General features: G+C 54.4%; 3 protein-coding genes across 3 annotated transcripts; all 3 read right to left on the bottom strand.

Moving 5' to 3' along the window:
• Positions 1-439: 439 nt before the first annotated feature.
• JN550_011739 (uncharacterized protein) lies at positions 440-2529 on the bottom strand (the record flags this gene model as incomplete). Its single annotated transcript, XM_049310138.1, has 4 exons — positions 440-925; positions 993-2097; positions 2187-2436; positions 2514-2529. 4 exons carry the CDS (start codon positions 2527-2529, stop codon positions 440-442), a joined length of 1857 nt encoding a protein of 618 aa, XP_049166238.1.
• Positions 2530-3203: 674 nt separating this feature from the next.
• Positions 3204-4163, bottom strand: JN550_011738 (uncharacterized protein; the record flags this gene model as incomplete). Its single annotated transcript, XM_049310137.1, has 4 exons — positions 3204-3409; positions 3468-3655; positions 3713-3794; positions 3848-4163. 4 exons carry the CDS (start codon positions 4161-4163, stop codon positions 3204-3206), a joined length of 792 nt encoding a protein of 263 aa, XP_049166237.1.
• Positions 4164-6102: 1939 nt separating this feature from the next.
• JN550_011737 (uncharacterized protein) lies at positions 6103-8723 on the bottom strand (the record flags this gene model as incomplete). Its single annotated transcript, XM_049310134.1, has 5 exons — positions 6103-7585; positions 7642-7696; positions 7756-7815; positions 7871-8522; positions 8613-8723. The coding sequence occupies 5 exons, from the start codon at positions 8721-8723 to the stop codon at positions 6103-6105; spliced, it is 2361 nt and encodes a 786-aa protein (XP_049166236.1).
• Positions 8724-10990: the final 2267 nt, after the last annotated feature.

The following is a 10990-nucleotide window of genomic DNA, read 5'->3' as shown; positions in this document are numbered from 1 at the left end:
TCTGTGGTGATACCGCCTTGGTGGGTGCCTCGGATACTTGCATTCTCCGTCTTTATTACATCACACATCACATCCTATAAGGATCGCATCAATATGCTTGGTCCGTAGGACGCAGACTACAGAAATGCTTGACAGGACGATGGCTCGTGGTTGGCGATACCAGACCAGAGTGGTGAAGACATAAGATGACCCGACTTTGTTTCTACTAGGAGATCGGACATCCACAGTAGGGGGTTACAGTTCCCGGCCAATTTGCCAGCTCAGAGAAGCAGTCCAAGTAAAAAAGTCAGAGCAGTAGTGTTCAAATATGGGTAGCAATCACTGCTGCTTTTTCCCTTGACATTGAACCCGTCAAATGCACAGATGCCGTGCGCTATGATTACAATATACGCTACAGCCAGTCGCTGCTGGTGGCAATCACGGAGGCTCTCTATCAGCGTCACGAGCTCTTCTCCTTGTTCCTGTCCTCCTGCACACGGCCTAAAACAACCACGACTCCCACAAGCCATGCAGGCCACCAGACGCACCATACAACCAAAGGCGTATACATGCCCCATACGGTCCATCCGAACGCCGCTTCTCTCAGCACAACGTCGAGTCCCACGCCACTAGCTGCTGCAGCAATGCTGACAACAGTGCCCGGACTCAGGAGGGTTAGAAGCAGCGCGTAGGCGTACTTCAGCAGTACATTCCGCACTGGGTAGGCAAAGGACAGCGGAACGGCAAGCAGGCCGACCAGGAAGGCGAGGGAAAAGTTCAGGGTGGCCAGAGCGGAGAGAAACATGCCCAAGAGGAGTAGCGAGAAGGAAGACAGGAGCTTGTACTGCTGAGCCGTAGGCTTGAAGTTGCTGATCAACAAGGGGGAGATCACATGGGGGATAAGAAGTGAGAACGCGGTGAATGCGTAGAAGAGTACGGTCAAGATCTGCATGCAGTTAGCCAACCACGAGTTCATTTGAAGGGGAGGAGGGGGGTGGGCTTGGAGGACTCACGCCGGCGGGTGCGTGATTGAAGACGAATAGTGGTATGAAGCCGAGGAACTGAGACCCAGCTACGAGTCCTAGAGGCAGATACAAGTCTCTCTCGACCGCATCGGTGCTCGGCGCCTCCTGCTCCTGTCTGTCAGCTCCGTCCTTGCCGTCCTTGCCGTCCTTGCCGTCCTTGCCGTCTGTCTCCCCAGCGGTAGCGACCTTGCTTCTCTGACCACTTTGGATCCACAAGTGAATAGCCATGATGGTGAAGTTGGCTGCAACCAGCATGGCAGAAGGCAAGTAGGTTCCGATGCTGACAAATCTCTCCTTGTGCATAAGCAAATAGAAGAAGAAGCTCTGGTGGAGGTGCTCCAGTAGGTTGTTCAAGCTTCTAAATGTTCCCTCAATGGTACGGCCGAGGGCCATCTCATCCTGCCACCCATTACCAATGGGCTGAACAGTGATGGCATCGACGTGGTATGGAATGAAGGAGCTGTGAGGCCCGGCAGCATGGCCCAGTCCCTGGTTCACCATGCCGCGCAGCATCGTCTTCAGCCTGTCGTTGTACCTGTCCGTGTGCTTCCACATCTCCTGGATGGCCGAGCCCATGCCCATCTGCCCGCTGGCAATGTTCACGAAGGTGTTTATCAGATCCAGGTTGGGCAGCTGACCATTGATACCGTCGTAGACTACGTGTACCCCTTCGAAACGCCCTTCTTGGGGGTAGTCGATGGCCACGGCCCCTTGCAGTGCTCCAGACTTGACGGGCAACGAAGCAACCTTGGCCGAGTCGTGGGCGTCGTGGTAGGCGTCAGCCCAGGCCTGGGTGCCAGCTCGGCTCTCGGGCGGAACGACGACAATGATGTCCTTGGACCACAGAGACCAACGCTTGAAGTACCTCGTCAAGGCCAGGGCCAGGGCCAACCCGTTGCGGTTGAACTCGTCCTTGACATTTCTCCAGGCGGCCACGAGCACGATGGCCTCGGTAGCATCGCCCCTGGGTGCGTGCAGAATGGCGTAGATATTCTCGCCGGCGTAGGTGTTGCCGGAGGAGTGGTAGGTGTAGTTCTGGCGACCGACCTTGAGTCCTAAGCCCTTGAAGATGGACTCGAGCTTGTCGTTGGCCCTAGACTCGTGCAATCAGCGCTGTGGACGGTGGTACAGATACGGCACCGGGATGTTCTTGTCTGTCCAGTGCAGAGGGGTGCAACATACTCGGCATTCGTACTATTCTCGAGGGCGGTGATCTCGTGCTTGTAGGCGCGGAAGACATTCTGGTCGCTGCCGCCAAAGTAGGTATGTACCTGGCCGGGGAGCAGGGCGTTCTCGGAGATGTAGGTGCGGCGCGAGTAGTCGTCGAGCGGGAGCATGAACAGCCATGCGACACCGACTATGATCAGCAGGAGTGACAGGTAGGGCGGGATCTTGAGCAGGCGAGGATCGCGACGGGCCAAGAGCGCCCCGGCTGTAGCAGCAGTGCATGTGGTTAGCTACGAGGTCGAACGAATTCCGCTGGTCCAGCTAGGATGGAAGGAGACTCACACAAAAGGCGAGGCATTGGTCCAGCTTGGGTGCCCTGGCGAGCGATGAGTCTCCAAAAAAAGGGGGATTGGAGGGAGAATTGAGGTCGAGTGGCACTTATACGCTCGACTGGGCTCGCTCGGTACGTGAGGCGAGGTGGTCCGTACCATTCTCCTCCTGCTGGGCTGTAACAAACGGGGACCCCTGCCTAACTGGAGGCCGGCGAGCTCTAATTCACGACTAGTTGCATAATTGCATATCGCCAACGCCGCCTGGCTGCCCGCCTCCATCAACACGACACGGCGCCTAGTTATAGGTAGTGGACGGCAGTCATGGTAAGCACGCCCCCTACTGGAGCTCATTTCCAAATCACAATTTCACGTGGCCTGCTTTCCCTCTTTCTCTTGTCTGTCCAATGCTGATGATTCTCTGTCGGCTGAAAGGGCGCGTTGTCTCATCAGGAACCGTCAGTTCGTTGTGTGGAACCGCCCAACCAGTCAAATTATCTGCACTCGAGATCGTCAAGGCAGCCGGGATTAAGCTGTCAGGTTCGGTATTCCGTAGCTAGAAGAACGCCATATGCCCCCCGCCCCATGTCAAAGAACGCCAGAGCCATGCAGGATCACACCAGTGCCAACCCCTTACGCACGCTTCATGATATGTACAGAGCACTCTCCCGACTCCCACCCCATCTACCCTTCTGGGCATCAGCTACGGCCCTAATCTCTGACTGCTGCCAACCAGGCCTGGTAACGTAGAACTTCCTCCACCCGTCGTAGGCAGCACCCCGAACCTTCCGTATGTCTTCTGGTCCACGCTCACGTAGTGCGGAAGGCGCCCCAAGAGGTTGAGGCGCCCTTCTACCCAACGCAGAGCCTTCTCCGGCGGAGCCAGGAACTTGAGGTAGCCCAGCCCGACTAGTGTCATTCACGTCAGCGGGTTCGCAAACACGGAGGGATCTCGTCCTCGTCTTACATAGGTAGCCCACACCGACTCCGCAGAGATGGCCGAGCAAGCTGCTGCTGGGAACCAGAGCCGCCGTCACCAGGGTCAGGACGAGGGGTGTGGTCCAAGTCGGGACATGGTAAGTGCCAATGACGAGGTACGGGTTCGTCTTGTACGTCCGGATGGCCTCGACGCCAAGGAGGAGGAAAACCCATATGCTGCCTCTGCGTTAGCCCTCTGATTCCGCTCCCCATTTCCCAGGAATACAGGCGTACCTTGCACCCATCACCGTGTTGTTGCTCCGGAGTACGCCCCTCTCCAAAATGATATATAGAACAGCCGGCAACGTGGTCAAGGCTGTAATACGTCAGGCTCTACCACAATCCACCGGAGGACGGGGAGAAACTCACGACCGAAGAACATGGCCAGACTCGTCAGCGTACCATACTCGCTCTCGAACCTCTCCATCAGCGGCGTCAGGGCCAGTATATTGAACAAAGTGTGGAAGAAGTTGAGATGTATGAGCGGGAACGTGTTGATCCTGTATGCGGTCGTGAACGAGATCTGGTCTGGGATCAATGCGCCCCACTGCCGCAGGTTCCAGACGGACTGTATCCCCACGATCCAGAGAAGGACGATGATGAGAACCATGGCGCGGGTGAAGAGCGGTAGCCGGAAGGCGTACGACCGCGCGCGCAGCGTGCTGAAGCCCTGGATGTTCGGCATCTTCGCTTCTCCCTCCTCTTCGTGCCTCCCTCTTTCCGTGTTCTATTTCCCGGCAGCGCGGATCTCCGGTATAGTTGCGCCTGAAATTAGGGATGCCCGTCGCTACTACCGTCGTTCAATGAGATCGGCTCGGTCAGGGCGGAGCAGGTCCTGGGCAATCGTTGGCGAAGCTTGTCGCGCTGGATCGATCGGCAAGGAATCGCCAGAGGTGGGAAAACCGGCAGGGGGCCTCGGGTGCAGACGAGGGTCCTAAAGGCGAGATGAAGGTGCTGATACGACTTGCTGTATCGCCATGGGCCGCGCTGCATCGATCGCGCAGCAGGGAACAGCTCGTAGAACTTGGGTTTGCAAGTTTCAATGGTCGTGTGCTTCAGTAATCCGAACATGAACGACACCAACCCCCTGTCCAACTGGATCAAGATGACACGCCGGCGTTTTTACTGGGGCCATTGAAGCCGGCTAAAATTACTAGGGACTGGGAAGGTTTGCGACAAATGCATAAATGCGCCTAAGTAGCAGCATGCCAATATCGTCCATTGGAGTCCATTCTCAACGACGAGACACAACCACCCAAGTATAAGCCTTAGAAACCGCTTGTTTCTTTCCGCTTCCCTAGTCTTTCCTGACTCAAACATATGAACCTGTCGCAGCTGCCTTAGGTATGTTATGGAAAGCCATAGGACTGAAGACAACGCAAATATTACCATTGGTCGGGAAAAAGGAAGAAAGAAAGAAAACTTGTTGCCCATACATGTGAAGAACAGCTCGGCGGCTTCTCTGAGACGAAATGCCAAAGATTTTGGCTTCTATTGGGCGTATTATGCGGAGAGGAAGCCTATTGTCGAGTAGTGAAGTAAGTATCCGAGGAAGGGGAAGAGGTGTACCTAGGTAGCTGCTAAACTGTTTTTGGCGGCGGATCCTCTAGTATCAACTCCAGGGATCTGGGAATTATTTTCTTTGAATGTCTCGAGTGACTTTTTGTTTCACATTTGTCATCGGTCAATTCAGTTATCTGGGAATATTTCGCCATGGCTTCTACGAGTAGTATCAGACATACTGGCCAAGGTCGTAGTAGAACGCGGGCCTGAGCCCAGCGTGCCAGAAAATACCTAGATATTCTCGATAAATGCTCTTGAGGTCATTTCTTAGCCATAGTGACACCATACAATGGCTGTCGTGTAGCGAGGTCATGATACACTGTGAAGCTCGAACTCATTTGCTTCTCTCACTACTTCTTTTACTCCAAGATTGTTCTGGCAAGATTGTCCTGGGATTTCCAAAGCCAAAAGATGGTCGCGAGTTTACTTCCTGTGCCCGCGTCTCATTATGGTCATCGGATTCAGTAATCATAAGCCAGTCCATAATCGCGGCTGCTTCTGTAAGGTAGTATCATCTGTGTTTGAATGCCGCCAATATCTAGCTCACAAACGGTGACCCAGGACTCCGGAATGAAACCTTGAGCTGCTTAATAAGTCGAAAAAAAAGGACAGTGAAGTTGATTTAGGTCTTGAGTGGTATCATCGCATCTTATCTCTAAGCGTTCCTTCAACTTGTGCCTATTGTACCTGCACAGCCTTCCTTCTCAATGCACCTCGGTCTCAATCTTTGATCAGCTGAAAGTCGTGCTAGTCAGGATATCGGGCAAAGGCTCTCGTTTACAGTCACATCATGAGAAAAGTCATAGAGTCTTTTGTAACATTTCCATTTTGTACATTTAACAAAAAAGACGGGCTAATTCCATGTGCGGTACAAATGTCATCCGTAAAGCATAACGTCCATACCGAAAACCGTATAAACCCCGGGGATTCTAGGAAACCTCCCCAACAATGCAAGCATGCAGGAACTCTCCTATTGTCACACCACCGCCGCCGCCATCACCGTCTACTGGTCTTAAGGTATCATCATTCTCCGTTGCCAGTATTCATCACCATCCAACCATTTAGTTCTTGGCCTTCTTGGCCATGGTGTTCAGGGCGCTTCCGTTCTTGAACCACTCGATCTGGGGCTCGTTGAAGGTCTGGTTGAGCTTGACCTCGAAGGTCTCGCCGTTCTTGGGGTGCACGCGCATGGTGACGGGCTTGCCAACAGCGAGCTCGGTGCAGAGGATGTCGACCTTGTCATCGGGCTTGATCTTGTCGTAGTCGGCAGGGTCGGCGAAGGTCAGAGGAAGCATACCCTGCTTCTTCAGGTTGGTCTCGTGGATACGGGCGAAGGATCGGGTGATGATGGCAAGACCACCGAGGTGGCGGGGCTCGAGAGCGGCGTGCTCTCGGGAAGAACCCTCTCCGTAGTTCCAGTCACCAATGACAACCCACTTGATGCCCTTGGACTTGTAGTCGCGGGCAGTGGCAGGAACGGCGTCCCAATCGCCAGTCACGGCGTTCTTGACCTTGTTGGCCTCGCCGTTGGCCTCGTTGATGGCACCAATCAACATGTTGTTGGAGATGTTGTCCAAGTGGCCACGGTACTTGAGCCACGGGCCGGCCATGGAGATGTGGTCGGTGGTGGTCTTGCCCTGGGCCTTGATGAGGATGGGCAGGTCGGTTGCGTCCTTGCCGTCCCAGGGCTGGAAGGGAGAAAGCTTCTGGAGACGGTCAGAGGTGGGGGCAACCACGACCTCAACCGAGGCACGGTCCTTGGGAGGAGCCTGGTAGGTGTTGGTGCCGGGGTCGTATCCGCGGTTGGGAAGGCCGTCGCCGGTCGGGGGCTGGAGCATGAACTCATTGCCGTCCTTGTCCTTGAGCTTGTCGGTCAGGGGGTTGAAGTGGAGAGAGCCGGCAATGGTCATGGCGACAACCATGTCAGGAGAGGCAACGAAGGAGTGGGTGGCAGGGTTGCCGTCGTTTCGGCCGGTGAAGTTACGGTTGTAAGATGAGATGATGGAGTTGGATTCACCCTTCTTGACATCCTGACGATCCCACTGACCAATGCAGGGACCACAGGCGTTGGCCAAGACCATACCGCCGAACTCCTCGAAGGTCTGGAGCTGACCGTCACGGGCAATGGTAGCGCGGATCTGCTCGGAGCCAGGAGTGACGGTGAAGGCAGCCTTGGCCTTGATACCGTGCTCGAGAGCGTCACGGGCAATCGAGGCAGAACGGGTCATGTCCTCGTACGACGAGTTGGTGCAAGAGCCGATCAAACCGACCTTGAGCTCCTCGGGCCAGCCGTTGGCCTTGACAGCCTCGCTGAACTTGGAGATGGGCGTGGCCAAGTCAGGGGTAAAGGGGCCGTTGATGTGAGGCTCGAGCTCGGACAGGTTGATCTCGATGACCTCGTCGTACTCGGCGCCTTCGTCGGGCCGGAGTTCGTGAGCGTACGCGCGGGCGAAGTCGCCGATCTCAGAACGTCCAGTAGCTGCAAGGTACTTGTGCATGTTCTCGCTGAAGGGGAAAACGGAAGTGGTGGCACCAATCTCAGCGCTGCAACACCAAGAGTCAGCCAAGTCAACTTTCAGCGGCTTCAGACAGAGACTTACCCCATGTTAGCGACTGTACCCGCTCCTGTAGCTGAGACAGTGTCTGCTCCCGGTCCTGTAATGCAAAGTCGTGTTAGAAAGTTCAGTTGAAATCCCAAGGAAAAGGGGGCTAACCGAAGTACTCCACGATAGAGCCGGTTCCACCCTTGACGGTGGTAATGCCAGCCAACTTGCCTGCGCAACAATCAGTATTCCATGCTCAGGGGAGAAGGGGTGGATGATAACTCACAGATAATATCCTTGGGCGCGGTCCATCCTGACATCTGTCCTGTAAGCTTGACACCAATGTACTTGGGCGCCTTCAACTCCCAGGGGAGACCGGCCATGACATCGACAGCGTCAGCACCACCAACTCCAATGGCAAGCGCGTTTAATCCTCCGCCGTTCACGGTGTGTGAGTCAGTTCCGATTACTAGAGCGCCAGGGAAGATGTAGTTCTCCAGCAGGATCTGGTGGATGATGCCGGAACCGGGCTTCCAGAAACCGATATTGTACTTGGCGCAGGCGGTGGACAGGAAGTCGTAGACCTCCTTGTTGATGTCAATAGCACGAGCCAAATCCTTGGCACCGCCGATCTGGGCCTCAATCAAGTGGTCACAGTGGACAGTGGTAGGGTTGGCGACCGAAGGGAGGCCGGCCGACATGAACTGGAGGATGGCCATCTGGGCGGTGGCATCCTGGCAGGCGACACGATCGGGACGCAGCTTGAGGTAGGATGCGCCGCGCTCGATGTCCTGGCCGTGGGGGTCGTCCAAGTGGGAGTACAGGATCTTCTCACCGAGGGTGAGGGGGCGGTTGAGACGGCTGCGAACAATGGCCAGGTTCTCGGACATCTTCTTGTAGTTGATGAAGTTGCCCTCTTCCAAGTTGTTCTGCTTCACCTATAGATTTTTGCGGGAAATATTAGCCACCCGGTCATGTCCCTCGGCCCCGAGTGAGAGATAAGACAAGGAGGAGAAGAAGAAGCTTACCTTCCTGTCGAGGGCAGAGTCGTTGACGGTGGCCATGGTCCTGCGGAGGCCCAGGCTGGCCGCGACCCGCGAGCGGGTGACATTCCCGAGGACCTGTCTCGTTGCCAACATGTTGACGAGCTTTTTGGTCCTGAGGAGCTGTGGAGGGGTCAACGTAGACGCGCCAATCTCTGGGATTGAGGCTGCTGTCGGGCAGTTGACTGTTTGTAGGAGTGGAGAGGGTATGAGGAGAGAAGAGCCCGTCTCTCAGGAAAGGGAAGAGAAGTTGACACCACGGGAGGATGTTTATTTCAGAAGGGAGGAAGAGAAAAAGGTGGAGTGTGTTGCCGCGATGGACGAAAAGAGTGGCCGGAAAGCCGACCCACGCTAGGCGAAAGCTGCGACGAGACCCCGGCTGGCCACCTGGGGCTAGGTGGGCTTCGGCTACGTGCTGACTGGTCAATCGGCCCAGCGGACGAATCACGACCGTTGCATTGCAATCGTTACCTGGAGATGCCGACGGACGTCATAGACGGGTGCGCGGGATGCAGTTCGCTCTGGCAGCAGCAACAGAGGTCGCAGAAGAAAAAGAAAAACTGATATAGAATCTCCAAATGTTTGCTCAAGCCTGGCTTCTCATGAAAAATATGCCTCTGGCGACCGGCCTCTTGCAAAGGACTGCCAAACATCAGCAACCCCCTTTTATACCTCCCTCTGCTACGTTTCCGCAACTGAAGATGCCAAGATCCGAGCTCCGACCCGGTCGGCGCGGATTTGCGCTGGAATGAACGCACAGTGCAGAAACAAACACCCAAGACATCTGCAACGTTTCCTGGCGTAACGGCTGGGCGCACATAGTTATCTACGGTAGCTGAGCACTTCAGTGTTCAGTTGACAAGACTATACATATAATGAGTTCAAGTAGACTTTGGATGATGAGCCGCTTCATACAGACATTCTCGATCTCACTACAGGTTCATCGTCCTACTGCTGGCGAATGCTGTCAGAATTGCCCAACGGCCCATTGAGCCCGCATTTGCTTATCGCTGTCTCCGTGTATGTCAAATGATTTATCACTGTAGTGTCTCTTGGCCTCGACTTTCTCTGCAGCCAACCGGCAAGTTCGAGGCGGCAGAAAAAAAAGAGGTGCTCTGTGGGCCGTGCTTCAATTGTCAGAAATACCCTCGGTATACTTGCACGTGCGAGCCATTGCCCACGTTGCACGAAGAGTTATACTTCCCTGTTTGCGCTCAACTCTATGAGACATTGCTCTTCTTGATAGCAAGAACTGACTCGCCTTGATCGCATGTGTCTCTCAGCAGCTTTTAGGCCAACAATTGATCGAACAGATGGATTCGCACAGCTGTTTCCCGTACGCCTGCATATCCCGCGGCATTGGGCTTCTCCACGCTTGCGTACCCTGGAGATACATCACTCAAAGTACCTGGGTACGTACTGTGCAAAACGGGGCGTGAAAAAGCTTGCTGACCTGGAGATCAATATGTGGGTTCTCAGCGCCCAATCAGCAAGGCGGAGCTGGAAAAGTGGACAGGCCGAGTCAGCGAGACAGCGACAAGGGAAAGTCATCAGCCTCGGCCGGGCGTGTAGTGCACTCAAGCGGTTCCGCATCATAACCATTGGTTGCAAGTCTACACCCTTCACTGGACACAGATACTCATGTTTCTGCATTATACTTATCCAAGACCGTGCCAACGAAACCGAAAGAGGAAAGCCTCATTACATAAACCACTACTCGTGGCTCAGCGACATCTTTTGTCATAAGTTTCGTGCCCGCTGAAACCGTTTGCTGAAGAAACGTATGTATTCACCAAGCTATAATTCGTCAATCGGGACGGCAAGATTCCGAGTATTGCCGTTTTGAGCATCTCGCGGTTATGCTTGTAGCGTTTCTAAAGAGGATTTTTGTGGCGTCCTACTAGTTTTACGAGCATCCATCTAAATCCACCGCCATTTCCACGGAACTGCGAGCTTGCGGAGCCGGGAGGTTGAGGGTTGCTATTAGAAAAGACTCTGTGAGATAGGACATCAAATACGGGCCTGAGGTTAATTGGGTAGGAGATATAGCTGCCCTTTGGCACTGTAGCATCTATTAGGCTGGTCATACGTCGCATGCCTTGATATGCCATAAGTGATGCATGGACTCCGGGTCGGTGTAATATCTCACACGTAGAGCGATATAGTTCTTCTCCGAGGAGACAGAGGGGACTGCACCTGGTAGCTAGCGTAGGTCGAGATATAGAGCCCTTCGGTAATTTGTGGACTGCAGATTGCTATGGAATCGTGTGAAGTGTAACTACGCTGCATTAGTGGGATTGGTGACCTTATTGTCCTCGAAAAGGACGGGTGCCTGTTGCACTAAAATGACTATAAAAGGTTGG

This window comes from Neoarthrinium moseri, assembly GCF_022829205.1.
Source record: "Neoarthrinium moseri strain CBS 164.80 chromosome Unknown scaffold73_Wmoseri_CBS_16480, whole genome shotgun sequence".
NCBI classification, from domain to species: Eukaryota; Fungi; Ascomycota; class Sordariomycetes; order Amphisphaeriales; family Apiosporaceae; genus Neoarthrinium; species Neoarthrinium moseri.
The sequence above is the reverse complement of the archived record's forward strand: the minus strand, read 5'-3'. Positions and strand labels throughout refer to the sequence as shown.